The 19,435-nt window shown below is 57.3% G+C and overlaps 1 protein-coding gene across 1 annotated transcript in view; it reads right to left on the reverse strand.

Annotated features, from left to right (window-relative positions):
• Positions 1-19,435, reverse strand: part of Ago2 (argonaute RISC catalytic component 2) — a 67,055-nt gene that overhangs the window by 2,477 nt on the left and 45,143 nt on the right. The window contains exons 4-17 of the mRNA XM_090339460.1: positions 16,244-16,425; positions 14,533-14,669; positions 13,055-13,189; positions 12,345-12,432; positions 11,313-11,460; positions 10,844-10,963; positions 10,608-10,730; positions 9,303-9,436; positions 8,376-8,560; positions 7,398-7,557; positions 6,263-6,353; positions 4,659-4,853; positions 3,329-3,463; positions 107-208 (exon numbers count right to left, since the gene is read on the reverse strand). Of these exons, the coding sequence (XP_090195586.1) occupies positions 107-208; positions 3,329-3,463; positions 4,659-4,853; positions 6,263-6,353; positions 7,398-7,557; positions 8,376-8,560; positions 9,303-9,436; positions 10,608-10,730; positions 10,844-10,963; positions 11,313-11,460; positions 12,345-12,432; positions 13,055-13,189; positions 14,533-14,669; positions 16,244-16,425 (1,935 nt within the window). The remainder of the gene's footprint in view (positions 1-106; positions 209-3,328; positions 3,464-4,658; positions 4,854-6,262; positions 6,354-7,397; positions 7,558-8,375; positions 8,561-9,302; positions 9,437-10,607; positions 10,731-10,843; positions 10,964-11,312; positions 11,461-12,344; positions 12,433-13,054; positions 13,190-14,532; positions 14,670-16,243; positions 16,426-19,435) is intronic.

A 19,435-nucleotide genomic window follows, 5' to 3' on the forward strand; every position in this document is an offset into this window, starting at 1 on the left:
ATGGTTCCTGACAAGTCTGGCGCCCAGCAGAGCTCCAGAGCTCGGCGAATACACGGGCTGCGTGGCAGACAACCCATGCTCCATCCACGGGAACCCGGGTCCTCACCTGGATGCCCGCATGACTGCACAGGTAGAAATCAAACTCGGTCGGGTGGGTGATTTTTGTGTCCACTGTGGTGCCCGCTGGAATGTTCCCACTCTTCCCCACCTGCAGCAACACAGCAGACACAGCAGATGTGGTGTGGTAGGCGGCACAGCTGGCGGCCACACCACGGCTACCCTCAGCCCCAGCCGCCCCCCACCGCAAGCTTTCAGACTTGGTTAGTGCATTCGCTCCGTGGGGTAAGGTTAAAACAAAACCTAAGTCCTCACAATAGATAGGGGCGTTCCCTTGGGGCTACTGTTCACATTTCAACACCCATGTGATAACTGTGATTTAACTCAGGGCCCGAATAATTGTACGAGTTTTTCGTGACCACCGGGCGGGGCTATTTTGATCTGAAGCCAAGATGTAAACTGCCAGTCACACACTGGGTGGGGGTCCTCCCCTGGCCAGGAAGAGCTGACCGCTCACATTCTCCCACACAGACACCGGCATTTGAATCTCTGTGGTGCTGGCGGCTTCTGCCCCACTGGAGTACAGGGTGGTTTTAGAGCCCACAAAAGTATGTTGGTGGGAAGTAGTTGCTCAACAATGGAACGATGCAAATGGCACCGCCCCCACCACTGCCGGCTACTCCCAAGGGAACTATAGTTGTAAAAGGCTTTAGCCATCACCCAAGACAGCGCACAGCCCAGAGCATCTTTAGATCTATTCCTCCTTCCCATCTTAACTCTCCCATTTCTAAAAAGAAGTCAAGAATCTGGAAAATGTGGCACCTTTGCCTCCTCCCTAGATCCACCCAAACGGGGCACACTCGACACACACACACACACACACACACACACACACACACACACGTCACCCTCACATCCTCGTCTGGAATGGTTGCAAATCAGAACCATTTCAAATGCCCACATGAAGGCCCAGAGAGGATTCTACACCTGACCATGTGACCCATCACAGAGAAAACACAGGCAAACAAAAGACCGTGCATGATGAAGGACCCTGTGTTTAGACCTCCTTATGTGCAAGCAAATGCTAAACGGCAAAAAAAATAAAAGTACATACTATTCACTAGCAGAGTATTGGCCTGACTCAGAGATCAGACACGTATAACACAAATTATCTGCGACTGGCTGGGTTTGCACAGTATAGTATTATAATTGTGAGGCCTGTCCGTGACATAGCTCATTAGCATTGCTTTGCTGTGCTGAATATTAACGTGAACAGTCACCATTTCTAACGTTGTTGGACAGGTATGTCTTAACCTTTTCTCATACTGCTAGCAGTGTGGCCCTCGATTACTGTTATAGCAAATACTTAATTTAGCATAATTGACTTAAAGAGGGAGAAATGGAGATGAGAAATATTTCTTGTTCTCCACACAGGAAATGGAATTAAAGAGTCCCACAAATTATTCCGCACAGCTCTTGTGTTGGGTTGGGGCTCATGGGTTTCTCGCAGTTATGTACCCAGCATTGCCACCTGGCTGTGGTGTGTACTTCCTTCCGCAGCACACCAGCTCCGTGGGCTCAGCTCCTGGGCGTGGCCACCATAGGCCTGCTCACATTCCTGCTGGCAAGCCAGGGATTGGGTTCATGTTCTCTATCCTTGCAGGCTGGGGACAGGGCTCTCAAGATGAGCAAAGGACTTCCCCTCATCTCCTGCAGGCTGCCGGGCCGTGAAGCCCGCTGTGCAGCTCTGGACACAAAACAGTGGAATTGGAAGATTTGATGAATGATGACTGCATTTATCTTCTTGAGCGGATTTTAGGAATTTATAATTCCATAAACACCCCTAACCTGTTTTTGAGTCCCCAGAGACCCACATCCCACAGCCGCACCAAGTCTTGTCCTTTCTGCAGCTGTGGCCCCATTCCTGCACCCACTAAGGTGTCATGTCCTCTTCTGTTGCTTGCGGAGCTCTGCTAGGTCTCAGGAGCCCCTGGTAGCCATGGCTACGTGGCTCCAAGGAGAGCACGGAGGAGCTCAGCTCACCCCGTCCCCTGCGCCCACTTCCACTGGGCGCAGCCCGCAGCGCGCCTCCGCCCTCACCAGGGCTGCCCTTGAGCGCAGCCCAGTCCGCCCTGCTCTTGGGAGGCAGATTCTCACAGAAGGAAGGGGAGCACGTCCTGAGCACACCACAGGATGTCCCGAGCACGGGGCCGCAGGTGAGCACGTGTGGGGATTCAGATTTATTCTGATTAAAACAATGAGTCTTTCTTTTGGATCTCATTCAGTCAAAACACCAGCTTGGGGTATTTCCAAGCAGGTGTGGCCTGCACCTCCTCACTGCACCCTCATTTTCTACTTCCACTACTGTCCAGTCCGGAGAGTTGCCGGGGGTACGGGTGGGTGTGTGGGGGAATGAGGAGCCCTGGGCTCAGTACTTCCCCTCCATGCTCTGGGCAGAGCTGCTCACCCCTGCCCCCCCCTCCTCTCCCCCATCTTCCAGTTGTGAGGTCCTGATCTATGGACACAGGGTTTTGTTACAGTGTTGCCAGCTCCAAGTGCCCCACAAGGACAACAGTTATGACAGGGCACCCAGCAGTGAGTTCCGAGGTGAGTCCCCAAGCTCCATTGTCACGGATGATTAGAGAGCGGCTGTGTCTGGCTCCCGGCGCCACTCACCCAGGACACAAGTTGAGAGCCCGGAGGGCTCCTGGCCGGCTCTGTGCACTAGCACAGCCACTCCCCGCTCGCTCCCTGCGGATCTGCTTCCATCCGGTGCAGACATGACTGTGGGACTCATGCTCTTTGGTAGTAGGGGTTCTCAATTTCTCCTGCCTATCAGGAGCTGGCGCATGGCCTCAGAGGCCCAGCTGCTGCATCCCGCTGCCCAGCTCCTTCCTCGAGACCCCGTGCACAGTGGCCTCATACCACAGAGGGAACGTGGAGTGTTCCTCAGAGCTCGGCTGCAGGACAAGCTCCTGCCGGGCCGGGACACTTGTGGCCTGTGACCACAGAGCTCTCGGCCACGGTGCTGGCTGGCTAAGCTCGCAGGCCTCCCTCCAGGGCAGCCAGCCCTCGCCCCGGGTGGACCCAGCTCCGCCATTCAGCTGGGTCTTCCTCAGAGCTCTCTTTTTGGTAACTTACAGAAGGAGGGAAAGCTCATGTGCAGGCCCGCCCCAGGTCCCTGGAGAGTGGGCGCCCTTCTCCAGTCCCCGCAGGCCCTCAGTGGACAGTCGGCCTGAAGCCCAGGGCAGAGGCCTCCTGGGAGACTCACCCGCTCGTTCTTGTCTGTGCAGAAAAGCCGTGTGTGGTGCCTCTTCTGCACCACGATGAACGTGATTCCCGGCTGGTAGTCCTTCTCCAGCTTGATGCAAGCCTCACGGATGGCCAGCAGCTCGTGGTGGAGGACCTGCGGGGGGGCGAGGGGAAGGGAGGACCAGGCTGAGGGGCCTCGTGCACCCCACAAGCTGTACACCAGCCAACACAGACAGGCAGCGTGGTGCCAGGGGCCTATCGTCCCTCTGGAGCTCATGTTCTCATTGCCAGTCAGCCCAGGCTCCAGTGTAAGGCACAGCCTTAAACCTCCTCCAGACCTTGTTCCTCACCGCGACGAGGCGCTGTACTCAGGGCACGGCAGCCACTGGCGAGCCTTGTTTGAGCGCAAAGAGCAAGATGTGAGGAAACATTGGCTCTGGAGCTGGTTTTTGAGTTCAAATCTGGCATAACCTTGGGAAGATCATCACTCACTGATCTCCATCCTTCCACCTGATAATTCCAGCCTCCTGCCTCAAGCAGTGGGTGTGACGTGGGAGGCACGCGCCTGTTCCTTGTCTGTGGCAGTCCTGGGACTTGAATCCAGAACTTGGACCTTTAGACAGGCACTCTACCACTTCTGCTGGAAGACAGGACTGAGTACTGCACCCTTCAATACAGCGCAAGCTGGAACAGTCAGCATGCCTTGTTGACCACTTTGTGAACAAAAACTGTGCTACAATGTTTTGGAAACACCTGGAGTTCTGGATGCAGAACACTCAGTCACAGGGATTCTGGGACACTCTGAATGTGGCATGTTTACCAGGGCACAACTGGAGGAGGCAGGAAGGAGGGCTGGAGTGAGGGAGCCGCAGGCAGAGCAACATACTAGGTGTGAGAGGCGTCATACAGAGGGGAGCTGTGCGTGGCTTCCTTCGGGTGGAGGAGGTGGGGCCCCCACCTGGCCCTCAGGGCCCTGTCACAAGGGGTCCCCAAAATCCAAGTGCTTGTGTTGCTCTATGGGGTTTTCCAGCTTTTCCAGCACCAGGTCTCTCTGCTTCTTTCTGTCTCCCTTGTGACGTGTCCTAACCATCCACCCCCTGCCAGTGCAGGGCAGAAGCTGCCCACCACAGCTGGGCAATCCCTGTGGTCCGCACTGGCCAGGCCGTCCTCAGGGTGACCGGACCCAAAGTGGGGGGAGACCAGCACATCAGTCCTCGCATTAGCAAGTGGGGAGACGACTCTGCTGGTGCGACCAGGCAAGTCAGGCAGAGCACTCTGTGTGTGTGCGTGTGTGTGACCTTCCCGAGACCGGACAGGTCACCAGCCGACGCACCAGGAGGACAGCCTACCTGTTGGAACTGGCCCTCGGAGACGCCATCGCGGTAGAAGATGATGCGGGTGGGCTTGAAGCGCGTGGACTTGTAGAACTGGATGAGCAGCTCGCGCACCATGGCTGCCAGGTCCTGGATGATCTCCTGCCGGTGTTGCTGCACTCGCACCGTGGCACAGTAGCGGTTGGGGTGTGCGTCCATGCTGCCCACGACCTGGGGGAGCGCGCCATGAGCCAGGACAAGGGCTCCCAGCCTGCTTCCGCAGCCTTCCGCCCGCAGCCCTGCAGAGGGCTCTTAGAGGCCCAGCACAACCAAGGCCAACCCCAGCCTTGGCTTTGCGTGGACGTTTGGAACAAGGGTTTTCCTAAATACACCCTAAAGACCCTAAGTCCCCTCAGGGTATGCAAAGAAAGAGGACCCCGATTCGGTGTGGGACGTGGCAGGCACCAGCCACCTCATCTAATCCAAGGAAGCAGTGGGACAGGCCCTCGTTCACAGACAAATCAACACGCAGCATCTAGTCTAGTCGGCGGTGCAGGGGTCACGGTGATGGGGTGAAGACAGGGAGACGGGGATCACCTAGCATCAGGGTAACTCTGCAAGGAGCACTGTCAGAAGTGCCCCATGCCACTGGCTCCCGCCCTTCTGGGGCAACCATTTTTCTCTCTAGCCAAGTAAAAACCAACGGTGCCTGAAATGTTTTTAGGTTGGTATCAACAGAAAACACTTAACAAACATCGAAACCAATTGAGACCGAGGGGCCAGAAGGACAGATTTCTGCTCCGGAGAATTTGATGAGCCCGATCTGAGCCTCTCAAACCAGAGGCACAGCTTCCTTATGCTCATCTGTGCAGAGGACAGCAGAAGCTGAAAAGGCCCCAGGAAACAGCCCATGCATGCGTGTGAGTGTGGAGTGCTCGGGCACACCTGAGGCTTTCTCTTGCCAGGGAGCTCTGGGCGGCACCGCATCTATGCAGTCCGAGGCCTTACTAGCCACGTGGGCCATGGCGCCAATGGAAGAAAGCACACAGTGGCGAAGCTTAGCTGTCACGAGAGCTCCAGGATGTGTGGGGTTTAGGGTCAAGGCTGGGGCTCCCTCACTCAAGGTGCTAGGGTCACTATACCCAAGGCCTGCACACCCCACAGGACCTTTGACTCCGGTTCCCACGCTGGCCTTGCTCTAAGATCCTTCTCTCTCGGAGGCTTTGGCATCCCAGATAAATGAGAAAGAAAACACCCACCACGAGCTCAGTGGTCCCGAGCTACAGAGTGGAGGCCTCCGGCCAGGCTCCAAGGAATGCTCGCTGCACTCCAGACTAAAAACCTTGCTATTCAGAGCACTGGTTTGCCAGCCCTTTACGCCCAGCACCTCCTGCTGAATGGGGAGTCATCCTTGGGGAGCTCTGAGCTCTGGCAGCCACTGCACTGGTGACAAGATCAAGCTGGCAGAGACTGGCACCCCTGAGAACCCTTTACACCACACAGGTACCCTCCCATCACCGACTTGCCTTGAACCCCTCCCCCCAAAGCAGGTCTCCTGAACCTCCTCCATGCCCTTCAGAAAGGCACCTAATTGAGGGGCACAGCCCAGAGAGGACCCAGAGGAAAGCACTGGCACTCACAGCAGCGATGGACGGCTTCTTCCCGTCCCCAGCAGGTGGGTGGGTGACATCGGCTCCGAGAAAGATGACAGGCTGCTGGAACACAGGAGGCCTGCAGGGAGGCAGGAGTAGGGGCTGAGGTTCAAGACCTGGCACAGGGACCAGGGCCATCACTGCCCTACTCTCCAGCCAGTGCTAATGGGCAGTGCAGCTTTGTAACACAATGGCCTACCAGAAAACCTCCCAGAAGTAGCAACTGAGTCCAAGGGTGTGCCACACAACAGCCCAGGGACGGAGGAAGAGGAGCAGAGCAAGCAGACCCCACACCTCTACCTTCCTGCCGACCCCAATACCCCTTCCTGCCCTTTAGAAACACACTCTGTGCTGGGGAGGGGCTGAGCAGCATCCTATCCTGGCCCCCCACGACAGCCAGCGCCATTCCCTGACCCCACACCTGCTGCCAGGTGCTACTGCGTAAGCCACACCCACAAGAACATCAGACCAGGCTGCCTTCTCAGTGGCGAGTGTGCAGTACTGGCACAGAGCGGGGCCACGATCCTGAACCCTTAGCCTGCACTCAGGCAAGAGCTCTGTCCCCCAGCTTCCCACCACAGGCCCTGCTCAGCCTGTGCCACGAGGCTCTCCTCCAGGGACCCCCAAAGCCAATTCCCTGGGCACCTGGAGCTTGACCACCTTCTCGGGAGACCCTCTAACATATCTGAAGCCCAGCCTCTCACCTCCTGAGGTCACCCTTCACCAAAGGGGCACAGATCACCTGGACATCAGGTATGGCTGATAAGTTTGTGGACCATCTTGCGTGGCTCTGCCACAAGGAGAGACACTGCCCCTGTGCTCCCTGCTATGGCCCAACTCCTTGCCCACAGCAGGCACTCAATGAGCACAGAACCTGTGACTCGAAGAACGGCACTAGGCTTCCTGCCTCTCCATGAGCCCCGATTGTTGCCACAGACCTGGCCCCTGGAGACCCCACACAGCCATCTCAGCTCGACGGCTCTAACTACCAATGACCCCCAAGGCCCGGGCTGGTCAGCGTGGCCATTTAGCAGCACTGCCACTGCCGTGAACTCCCGAGCCACTCTGGTCCAGGGGGCGGGAGGGAGGCACTCGGCCTGTGTCTGTGTCACAGCGGCCTCACCTGCCCTGAGGCAGCAGGATGTTGTTGACGCCTCCCAGCTTGACGTTGATCTTCAGGCAGAGGTTGGACAGGGTCTGTGGTGTGGTTCTCTGCACGTTCTTCATCTGCACACACTGCGTGGCCATGCCCAGCACCGTGTCTCCCACACGCTTGACTTCAGCTGTGGGATTCGAAGGGCACACGTCCCAGAGCCCGCGAGCGGCCTGCACTGCCTGGATGGCTCTGCAGAAGCAGCTGTCTGCAGCCCGGCCAGAGTTGCGGGGCGATTCGGGGCTGGGACGCAGCTGTGGGAAATGGTGCTGACCTTTGGGGTGTGTGTGTGTGTGTGGGGGGGGGGTCAGCTCTGGCCACTGTCTGGTTTCAGCACATTGTGCCCTCGTGTCCCTGCACCCGACACAGTGCCCCTCACTTCTCCAGTTGGTGCCTTTAAGCCATTCCAAGGCTTCCCAGGCCCAGGGCAGGAGAGGCAGAAGCCAGAGCTTGGCATTCCTTAACAGGAATGCCACTTCCTGTCACAGAGCATGGCTGGAGAATAAAATAAAAACACCAGCTCCTCAAAGGCCTCCGCAAAGGCAGCCGTGACTTTAAAGCACCTTGGGCTCCCTGACCCTGGCAGCTCTGTTCCGGGCAACACCAAGTCTACGTTGGTGCCGTCGAGGCCCCTGTACCGGAAGCCTCACGCCTCACTGTGGCTTGGTATACTGCTGCTACGGGACACTGAGCTGCCCTATGGCACTGGGGACCCGCAGGGTATGGGAGACCTCTTCACCCACCATGTGGCCTCCCAGGCCTCCACCCCCGCACCTCTAAGCCCAGTTCTGTGGCCTCAGATAAGACCCGAGGGCGATGACTTGGGGTGATCCAAGCGCCCCCTCTTCCAGCCTTGTGAATGGGTGTGGCATGAGAGGGGCCCAGGCTGCACCCACACCCACAGAGACCCCACGGTGCTCTGGGGCCGGCAGAGGGCCCGACGCCTACCGTAGACAGGGGTCTTGCCCGGCAGGATGACGACCACCAGCTGCAGGCCGGCATACGTGTTCTTCAGATGGCGGAACATGGGCTCCACGCTGTCGGCGCCCTGGGCGTACTTGCAGAAGCACGGCTGGCCCTGGATGGGCATCCCCGCGTCCCTCGAGATCTTTCTGAGCTGCTCTGTGAAGGACCTGAGGGGGGAGGCCCGCTTCACTGCAATGCCCAGCACCACCTCGGCCCTGGGCAGCAGCGGGCACACGGGCGCACGGTGGCGGCCGGAAGCACGACGACAGGGCAAAATTAAGGCGCCCTTTTTCTTCTGGGGAGACAGGATCTTCTGAAGTGGACAGGCTGGCTTTAAACTTTCATTTCATTTCTCTGGCCTCAGACCCTAACAGTGTGGGCCACCACACTGGGCTCAAATAAAGTCCCAGTCAAAGCCAGAAATCAAAGTCTCATCTCACAACTCACACAGCCACCAGGACGAGGAGACTGTAATCCGCATTTCCCACACGACAGTGAAGTGATAGGAACAGCCCGGGATCTCGTCATCGTCTCACCTCTGCCCTTTGGTGTGGCTGCGACCACGGACAGGAACGACCAACCCTGTTTCCCGCCTCAGACTGAAACCCTCCTGATTTTCACCTCCAGAGCAGTGGAGACACAGCTTCTGCCCATGCTTTTAAACGTGCAGAGGAAGCACTGCACTGCTTCGTACGCATCCACACCAATTGGAATCTCAGAGCCCAAGAATCACAGTTCAGGTCCCCTCAGCCCTGGCCCAGCTACCCCCGACAGGTGGTCTTTGTCAGGCGATGACTGACCACCCCCCACGTCAGAACCCAAGCGACGGCCCCACCCCGCCTGGCCTGTCTTCTAGCTGGTCACCAATCCCTGCCTGTCCAGCAGGACAGTGTCTCCGAGCGGGCTTACTTCAGATGCACTTCGGTGCACTGGCGCTGGGGTGCGAAGCAGGCGATGGCCCACACCTTGATCTCGATGCCCGTGTGGAACTGCTTGTTCCTCATGTCCCACACCCCCTGGACAGGGGTAGCGATCGCTTTGTTCTGCCAACGGCAAGAAGCTGAGAGTGAGCAGCACGAGGAGACAGAACGGGACCCTGGTCCCCTTTGCCTCCACCCTCTGTGGAGCAAGACCATCACCACTGCGGCCCAGGTTTCTCACCAGCCTGGCATGGGAAGAGGGGGACGCAGAGTGGAGGTCAGACCTTCTGTGGATTCTCTCAGGAGGCTAGGAGAGTGGAGGCCTCCCTCTGCTGTGTGTCTGCACACCTACCATCCACCCACCCCTCCTTCTCCTCCTGCAGTCACACACCCACCCTCCTCTCCTCCCTCCCATCTGGCCTTCGTCCATGAGCAGCCATGGCCTCCTCCAGCCAACCACCAGTTAACAAGGATGGAGCCCTTCTGCTTGGCCACTGTGCCAGGCATCGAAGCAATCTCCACTTCAAAGAGAAACTTCAAGTCACACATCTGCCTGGCTTGGTTTCCACCCTCACACGACTCCAGAAGGGGCCACACAGGGGAGCAAGGCTGCTATCCTGGACCTTTGTGGCCCCTACAGAACACAGACCTGCCAGAGTTGGTGTCACACCCTCCTCGCCCCATGGCCCTCTAGCCACGTGTTGTCAAGTGCAACAAGCCTGACGCTGGGTCCCCAGGCGTCAGTGGGGGACTCTCCCCACTAGGCAACTCAGTTGTACCCTGCCCTGAACTTCAGCAACCAGAGGGAAGAGGCCAGGTAGAGCTTTCCCTCAGAGCAGCTGCTGGCTCCCTGCATCGCCAGCCACACGGGTCCTCAGTGAACTCTTGAGTTCGACACCCCAGAAGGAATAAGAGCAGTGTGGTTGTAAAGGTCAGGGGCCAGACCTTCTTGAGTCACACGCAGAGAAGTTGAGCAGGAGGAGTTGGTGGTCACACTCTACCACAGCATTGCAGAGGCTGTGGCAGGCCCCACGAAATCCCAGGCCTCAAGGGTGCAGCCCCACCAGGTGCCAGGAGGCTGAGACCTGGACGACTGTTATTAGAAGCCAGCCCCGGAAGCAATTCCACCTCCAGTTAAACCAGCAAAATGCCAAGTGGCTCAAGTGAGCAAGCAAGCCGAGGAAGCGTGCAAGGAGCTGAGTTCACACTCCAGTATCACCAAAGAAATAAACAAAAAATATACACAAATGGCAGGTTCACCCCTAGCCCCCCCCCCTGCCCCCGCCACACCTACCCTGCCCCCATACAGGATGGAGGGGGGCTGCAGGACCCGTCCGGTCACATCTGTCATTTCATCTTTGACCATGATTCCAAATTCACGGACATAGGGGTCCGTGTTGAAGCTTGCACTTCGCATCTTGAAAAGGGAACAGGAGAGAGGGCGGGGGTCAGGTGTGGTCCCCTCCGGCCTCCCATCCATCCAAAGCCTCGGAGTCCTAGCCCAGGTCACACCCCAAGAACAGTGCTCACCAATTTACTGATCTCCTCCTGCCGATCGGGCGCCGACCTGGCCGTTGCTCTGATCATGGTTGAGGTCTGATTGTCTGTTAACTTTTTTATACATCTCTGTCCTGCCACTATGTTACAGACCTGCGAAGAGGATGCAAGTCACCCACCATCTCCCGGGGAAAAGCAGGCTGCCTCAGGCCTGCTGGCTGGCTGTGGAAGTCTAGTCTCCAGTCCCAAGCTAGCCCCATCCCCAACAGCTTGGCACCTGTCCACCAGAGGTACAGAAGGTCCCGCCTGAGAGTTCTGGTCTCTCGGGTCCTCCAGGGACACTAGTATGGAATGTGCATGCACCCAGCTACCCAAAGAGCAGCCAGGCGCCCTGGGGCCACCAGAAAGTGACATCTGGGAACAGAGCTAAACACAGTCCAGCTCGCCCAGTTCTCCTGCCCCAACATGGCGCACAGGGGCAGGGCAGTGCTCGGCCACTTGCCTCCAAGGGAAGGTAGGTGTGTTTCTGCTCCTGCCCGACTTGTAAACATGGGAGGTGGGGGTAGCGCAGGACCAGCTTGTGCCTGTCCTTGAAGTACTGGGCCACCGTGCACTCCACCGTCTGTCCGCTCTCCTGCTGCAGCGGGAACCTGGGGGGAAGGAGGGAGAGCGGGAGCTGACAACATCCCTGGGTCTTAGAATGAACACTGGAGCTTGGCCTGCAAGGGTGACCTGCAGAAAAAAGCTCAGCAACTCTGGGACTGGAAACCCAGTGGTGACCTGCGAATGGCAGGTCAGAGCCTCTCCACGCTTACCTGTCTCTTACTTGCTGGGTCACAGACACGTGACCACCACACATTTCCCGACATCTAGGGCCTACACAGAATTCAGGATAACGGAGACAATCTAGAAAGGCCACGATGACACGACAGCACCGTGTCCAGGATGGGAGCACAGGGCTGGTCCCATGGGGATCCCTGGCCTCCGTGCAGGGAAGCAGAATGCAGGCTTAGGGAAGGCAGGCCTACAGCTGGGGACAGGCCACACGGCCCAGCCTTTGTTGCTCTATTTAGACTATCAGGCAATGGTCGCCATGGCACAGTGAGAGGTGACAGGCAGACACCTTGCCAGCTCAGCCTTGTCAGTAAGGCTCAGCCACCTTGATGGCTCCACAATGTCCCACATAAGCATCCACAGGTAGAGTTCCCCACAGAGCCACAGTCAACAACGGGCCTATGACAATATGGACCAGGACACCAAAATAGTTCTTATTATTAGTGCAGAAACATACACAGGCCACCAGAATGGTAGTGAGGGCTTCTCCAGGCCTGGCCAAGTCCCTGCCCAGGAGCTTGGGGGTCTCTGAGCCTGGGGCGCTGTGCCCTGTGTGGGGAAGGAGGGGGAGGGAGGCCTTACGTTTGGTGGCTGGCACTGGTGCCCTGTGTGGGGGAGGGAGGGAGGGGGAGGCCTTACGTTTGGTGGCTGGCACTGGTGCCCTGTGTGGGGGAGGGAGAGAGGGAGGGGGAGGCCTTACGTTTGGTGGCTGGCGGGCCGCCGGGTCACATTGCAGACGCGGTACTTTCTCTTCATCTGCCCACAGTGCGTGATCTCCACCTTTAGACCTGCAACATGGGGAGCAGATGTCAGCCCCTAGGACTTGCTCGGTGTCAGAGCCAAGGCTCAGGACTGCAGCGACACTCAGCAGTACTCGGGGCCGTGGAGCCACTGCTGAGCTCTTGGAGGCAGGTGACACAGGACACCCAGGCCAGGTCCACCTTGGCCTCCGGCATGTCCCCTCCTACCTGTTAACACTAAGGCTGCAGACCCAGAGTGCAGATCTGTAGCTCCACTCCAAGGCAGGCCCTCCGCTCCCTCTAGGCCACCTCCACAACACACCCAAGCCGGCACCGTGCTGCCTGCTGAAGGACCAGACTGCAAGCCCTGAGTCCCGGGTGCTGGGCTGAGGCCCAGGCTGTATGGGACCCACACCAGTGTAGGGGGAAGGGCCTGACATGCAGGAATGGGCAACAGGTCACCTGCCACGGGGCTCAGGACACATCCACTTCTGATTGTACCCTGCATCCAATCCTATTTGAACCTCACTCGAGCCACCACCCTGTGGCTCTCACTGTCCCTCAGCTTCTGTTATCTCACCGGAGGCCCTTCTGTCCAGCCCAACACCCCCAACAGAGCCAAGGGGGGAGACGGCCCAGCCCAAGCTCTTGATTCCTCTTGGGTCATTACCTTTAATTTCTTTGGTAAACTTTACCCTTTGGGAATCTGTCAGAGGTTTTTGTTGTTCTTCAATACTTTTAAAATCCAAAACTTCACAAACAAACTCAATCACTGGCTGTGCCTTGTAAAATGCCGTCGCTGACACTGCAGGCAGGAAAACAAAGAAGCCAAGACAAACCTTTGGTGGCAGCACTCTGGGAGGACAGAGAAGAGCCTGGCAGATCAGGAGCAGCTTCACAGACCACAGTCCCAGCAGGAGGATGGGCTCCTTTCCTACTCTGGAGCTCATCCTCCAGCCATGTTTTTGTGGTACCAGTTCTAGGACTTGCATTCAAGGCCTCAGTGCTGTCCCTGAGCTTTTTAGCTTTTATGTTCATGGCTAGCACTATACCACTTGAGCCACAGCTCCACTCCTGGCTTTTTTTAGTAGTGTCTTAGGGGCTTTTCTGCTTCCAACAGCTTCCCCCAGATTTCACCCTTCTGGGATTAAAAGTGTTAGCCACTGGCACCTGGCTTCATCCTTTGAGATGAGAAAGCCCGTATCTCACACCTCGTGGCCCAAGACACCCTGAGCCAGAAGGAGATTCCACACCCCTGTCTCAGAGTAGTAAGGAGATGGCTGACTGTAAAGATAAATAACTCACTTTCTAACCTCTCTTAACAGATCCCGAGGTCATAATCCTTGAACTTAATAGATTTTCTGACATCTTCTTGACAGATTGCTAAGATCTGACCTTGTATAGCTCTTTTGGAATGAATGAATAGCTGAGCAAGATATACCATCTAGGCCTTTCTACGGTTAAAAAAAAAATTAGTAACTCAGCTGGGCACTCATGACTCACCACTCACTTATCCTCACTACTGAGGAAGCGGAGATCTGAGGATTGCAGTTCAAAGCCAGACTAAGCAGGAATGTCTGTGAGTCTCTTATCTCCAATTAATCACCAAAAAGCCAGAAGTGGAGCTGTGCAGAACACTAGTCTTGAACAACAAAACCCTTAGCACAACACCCAGGTCTTGAGCTCCTCCCTTAAGAGCGCACACACTCGACAAGAGAGCACTGGTGGTTAGTAGAGGTAAGAAGGGGTCTTCCGAGAGAGGGCAGCAATGTCAGTTACGATTTATAGCGTCCCCCAAAGGCTCCTGTACTGAGTGAAGACTTGGTCTTTCACACAACATTCAGAAGTGGGGTTCTTGGGGACCAGACCATGAAAAACTGGCCATTCATGGATTACTCCCTCCATTGTGGATTTATAACTTCATGGTGCTGAGGAGAGCTGGGTCCTGGTTCGAGGAAGTAGGTCTCAGGGGCAGGTCCTCCTCACCAGTCTGTGGGCTTGGGTACACCAGGAACCCTGACTCCCATGGGAGAACCACTGTCCTGACCTCAGACACCACAGAGATGACGCTGGCCAGGTGCCCCATGTGTGACACCCACGTAGGCTGTTGTGTGGCCCGGGCACGAGGGCCTCCCACGCTTCGCTTACCGTCAATGTTCAGCATCATTTTCCAAAGAGAAGGTCGGACGGACTGATGGAAGCCAAACCACACTTCTCGGCCCCCACCAAGTGGGTTGGAGCAGCCCTCAGAAGCAGTGAAGAAGGAGCGGCCCACAGGGGTGTACCTGCAAGCCAGAGCCCACGTGAGCGGACATGCGGCCAGAGGGGCAGCAGCCCACGCCCGCCCTGCTGCCACAGGCAACACAAGTGAGCGATCTGGTTTACCCACGAAATCCTGCTAGATGCAGTGTTCCGCCTGCACTCACGGCTGATGGCTGACTTGGGGCCCAGCTTCCCAGCAATGTGGCATTCAACAATTCTACATGCTAGTACACCAAACAGGGGAGGTGGGGGGGAGACATGGACCACAGAAGCCTTCCTTCTTGGGTCAAGACCCACTATGGCTGTAAGTGAACACAGGGTCACTCTCCACACTGCCGATGCAGAGCAAGGTACAGCTACGGCTCGGGGCTCAGAGACAGAGCCCCTGCTCTGTGGGCTCCTCACTCCAGCTACCCCGTAGCTAAGATCTTCATTCTCACTTTTCAACCGCTGAGCTCAGCTGAGCACCCCACCTCAAGTCCTTCCAGAGCAGAGCTGGGTGTAGGGACAGCTCAGTGACACCTATCTGACAGGCCACCTTCACTGGGCCATCGAGGTCCCAGGCTCCGGGAGACCAGCTGCTAGCTGAGCTCTTGTCGGCTGCTGGCCTGCATGAGACCCTCTGCTCACAACCTCCCTCAGGCCAGTGATCCACGGCTGTCCAGAGTCAGAGTCCAACTGGACACAGAGGACAGTGTGTCCAGTGGGTTCCCACGGTATGCACAGCAACAGGACCTTGGGCCAGCTCTTCCATGGCGACAGAGCCCTGCAGACAGCCCATGCCCATTCTGCTCGAGGTGTGCAGCCTTTCCTCCCGGACTGCAGTGAGAATAACCCGAAGGAATTCAGAAAGAAAAATCATAGTAATGCCTGCCACTCAATTAAAAAGAAACTGTGTTCTGGCAATGGCCTGTAGTCCCCCTGCCAAGGGTTCCGAGCACTGATTCAATGACATGCCGGCCCTGCCAGGGGTGGCAGCCGGTCCTGGCACTGTCACCTCTAAACCTACGTGTGGCTGCCCAGCGGGTTCACTTGCAGCAGGAGGAGGCCTGCCTCTCTTTAGGCCTGCAAGTTTCAGCTTTATGTGCGTGTGTGTGGCACCAGTGCGAGGTCAGGTCTGGTCAAGGTCAGCCCTCATGCGCCGCCCTTGCCCCCACACTCCAGTTTCATGAAGTTTCTGCCCACAACTGGGCAGCCGAGGGCTGTGTTCCCTTCCCTACCCCCGCCACGCCAAGCGTGGCCCACGCTCCTCGGCGCTCCAATTAGGGCAGAAGTGTGAGCGTCCCTGGCGCTGCTGGAGAAGGTTCCTCTAGGGTGGGGGGTTATTCTGCTCCAGGCACCCCATGAGCAGGGGCCCCTAAAGTGCTGCCACCCAGGACCGTGTCAGCAGAGGATTGCTCAGAGGCCCTGAGGGGGTGACTGGTCCTTCCCGCTCCGCTGCAGTCGCCCTTTGTCTGCGGACTGCCTTTGTCTCATTTTCCCCACAGAACACCCACGCGGCTGCCAGCACTGGACCGTGTGTCCAGGTCTCACAGGCTCTGCTCACGCTCAGCGGGGAGCAGCTGTGCCCAGCGCTCCTCTCCCCATGTGGCCTCACCTCATTGAGGGCAAATGCCGCATGACCACGTCCAGGGCCTGGATGGTCTCAAAAGGGACGCTGGGCAGCCGCCCTGAAAGTGCATCGTGTAACGCCTGCAGGCTCACGCAGGACACCCACTTGATGGACACCTTGAAGATGCGGTCCTTGCCTTCCCCCGGCAGCGTGACCTCCAGCTCCATCTGTGGATGCAAAGACACCAGGTCACTCCTGCGACCCTGCCCTGCCGGGCTGGAAACGCTGACTGACCGCGGGCCCCGGCACAGCTGCACAGAGTGGGATGTGACCAAGGGACAGAGCTTTCAGCTCCCATTCAAAGGGAGGAGAGCTCATATCTCTACACATCTGTGCCACCCCCTCTCTGCCAGTTGTGTTTTTTTCTCTTTTTGTCCACCAGAAGGCTATCCCTGAGCTTGTGTTCAGAGCTAGCACTCTACCACATTTGTGGTTATAGGATTTGAACTCTGGGCCTGGGGGCTGTCCCTGAGCTCTTCAGCTCAAGGCTATCACCCTACCCATTGAGCCACAGCCCTGCTTCCAGTTTCCTGGTGGTTCATTGGAGATGAGAGTCTCATAGATTTTAGTGTCTGAGGCTGGCTTTGAACCTTGATCCTCAGATCTCAGTCTCCTGAGAAGCTTGGATTACAGGAGTGAGCCACCGTGTCCGGCTTGCACTCTACCACTGTGAGCCACAGCTAAAGTTCCATTTTTTCTGGTGGTTAAGTGGAGATTAAAAAGTCATAGACTTTTCTGCCCAGATTGGCTTTGAACTGCAATCCTCAGATCTCAGCCTCCTGAGTAGCTAGAATGATAGTAGCGTGAGACACCAGGGCCTGGCTCTGTCCAGTTACTTCCAACGAACGCACAGAGTCTCGTGTGACCAGCATGTGGGACCAGCACGCAGTGTGGGGACCTGCACGCCCTTTGCCTCCCTCCCCTCTGGAGGGCCTGCCTGGATGTCAGGCTTTCATTGGCCTACGCGCCCATGACACAGAGCCACGTTAGCCCACCACTGGGCCATGGGCCAACGCTGTTGTGGAGTTCACACTCCTTGGGTGACTCCCACACAGCCTTGCCAACTGCTGGTGACGCAACTCTGTGTTTCTAGAATAGCATTCCGACAGCCAGGGCCGATGGACACTTTTCTCTTAAAGTCCCGAACATCCCAGCAACAGGGCTCACCCAGCCAACACCCATGGAGTGACAGAACCAGATGTGCAGACAGCCAGAGGCCAGACACACCCTGCACTGTGTCTCTAGTTCTTGATGCAGCACCCCTACTCACACCTGGGCTGTACCTGGCACACTCACTCGCTGGCCTACTCACCCACCAGCTCACACCTGCTCAACCTTACACCCAGAAGCCTCCGAGGGCGTGTGTGTATGTGTGTATGTCTCCTGCTACATCTTCCTCACCCTCACAAGTGCAATGGATGGACTGCACAACTGCCATCTGCAGTGGCTGGCGTCATTACCAGGCCCAGGCTGAGGCCCTCAAACCCAGGACAGGTTTCAAACATCTCAACACAGAGGAACTAGGTAAAATCCTGACCTGATCAACTTCCCTAACAACCTGCTGTCCTCCCCTCTGGTCCCCACCACCACTGTGGAGGGGGCAATGGGGATCAAAGCCAGCTCAGGCAGAATGCCTGGGAGATTTTTATTTCCAATTAGCCACCCAAAAAGCGTGCGTGTGTGTGCGCATGTGTGTGTGTGTGTGTGCGCGCGCGCGTGTGTGTGCGTGTGTGTGTGTGTGGGTAGCCCCCTATTTCTACCACAGCCGTGAGGAGCGCGCGGGGTGTTTTTCCATGCTAGCACAGGCTTATTTGCATGCTTCAGAGCACTCCAGTGCCTTCTCACTCCTCTAATGCGAGCTGAATGAACGCAGTGCAGCCCAGGCTCCCTTCCCTGTGTGCCAGCCTGGTGTGCTGTCCCACCCACCTGGCATGGCAGCTCAGGGCTCTCTGGAGAGCTGGCCTCATCTGTATGTGAGTGCCAATCACACTCCAGGGGAGCCAACTGCAGAAGCCGGACCTCCCCCCGCACCCCGGGAGTGCTCAGGGCCAGTGGCAGAGAGAAGAGCCATTCGGTATTGGGACACTCAGCTAAATCAGAGCTGGGGCAGGCCCTGTGGGGCTCCTGTCCCCCGAGGCAGCCAGCAGCACCAACAGGCACCAGTGCCACAGGACTCCTGCCCCAGAGGCTGGCATACATACCGCGCTCGCCCAGCCAGGCCAGAACAGCTGCAGGGCTCCCTGCCCTGGGCACCGCTGACTAAAGCACTTTGGGGTCAACCTTCAGCACTACAGGGGGATGGGAACCTCCTGGCACCGAATCTAATGTTAGCCAGGGCATGCATGTGAAATACTGGAACCCACGGCCCTGGCAGGGGACGGGGCAGGATCTGGGGTGGCACCCAGGCACTCAGATGAATGCCACAGGGCCCCTGTGGTGGGCATGACCCCTTGTCCTTGCCTTGTAGACCTCAAGCATGGAAGTCCCTGCCTGGCCATGCCGTGGCCTCCTGGCCGGCAGACACCTTTACCCAGACACACCTGGAGGAGGACAGGCACCAGGCTGTGTGACAGTGGGCTCTGTGCGTGCCTGAACTCCCCCTCTCTTCTGGGCAGAGTGTGTGCATGTGTGCTCACACAAGCCACGCCCAACTGCCCCTGACCCCGAAGCCTGCACACCTCCCGTGGGTTACAAGCAGAGGCAGGCTGGACCCAGAGCCGGGGACATCACCTTGTGTTTCTGAGAAAGGGCACAGAGGCCCTGGATTCTGAGCAAATTGCACAAACCCTAGTCTATGTTTTGGGTCCAGGTGGTGCTCACGGGGGGCTCAGCTCAGGTGGGGCTGGTCTTCCAGAGGCCGGAAGCCAGGTAGGCAGGTGAATGCCTTATGGGAGTTCTCCCCAGGGTGAGGATGTGAGCCCCAGCCCCCACGGAGCCTCTAGGCCAAGTGCCAGGCTAATGGACTCTTGGTGATTTCTCTCATGCTGTACAGTTCAGGCAAAGAACACAGGGCAGAGCCAGGAGCATGGCCTAGAGGTAACGTACTCACCTAGCATGCACGAGGCCCTGGGTTTGATTCCCTGGACCCACATACTCAGAAAAAGCCAGAAGTGGCACCATAGCTCAAGTGGCAGAGTGCTATCCTTAAGCAAAAAGTGTGCAAGGACAGTGCCCAGG

Source organism: Megascapheus bottae, chromosome 9 (genome assembly GCF_031878675.1).
Source record: "Megascapheus bottae isolate mThoBot1 chromosome 9, mThoBot2.hap1, whole genome shotgun sequence".
In the NCBI taxonomy this organism is placed as follows: Eukaryota; Metazoa; Chordata; class Mammalia; order Rodentia; family Geomyidae; genus Megascapheus; species Megascapheus bottae.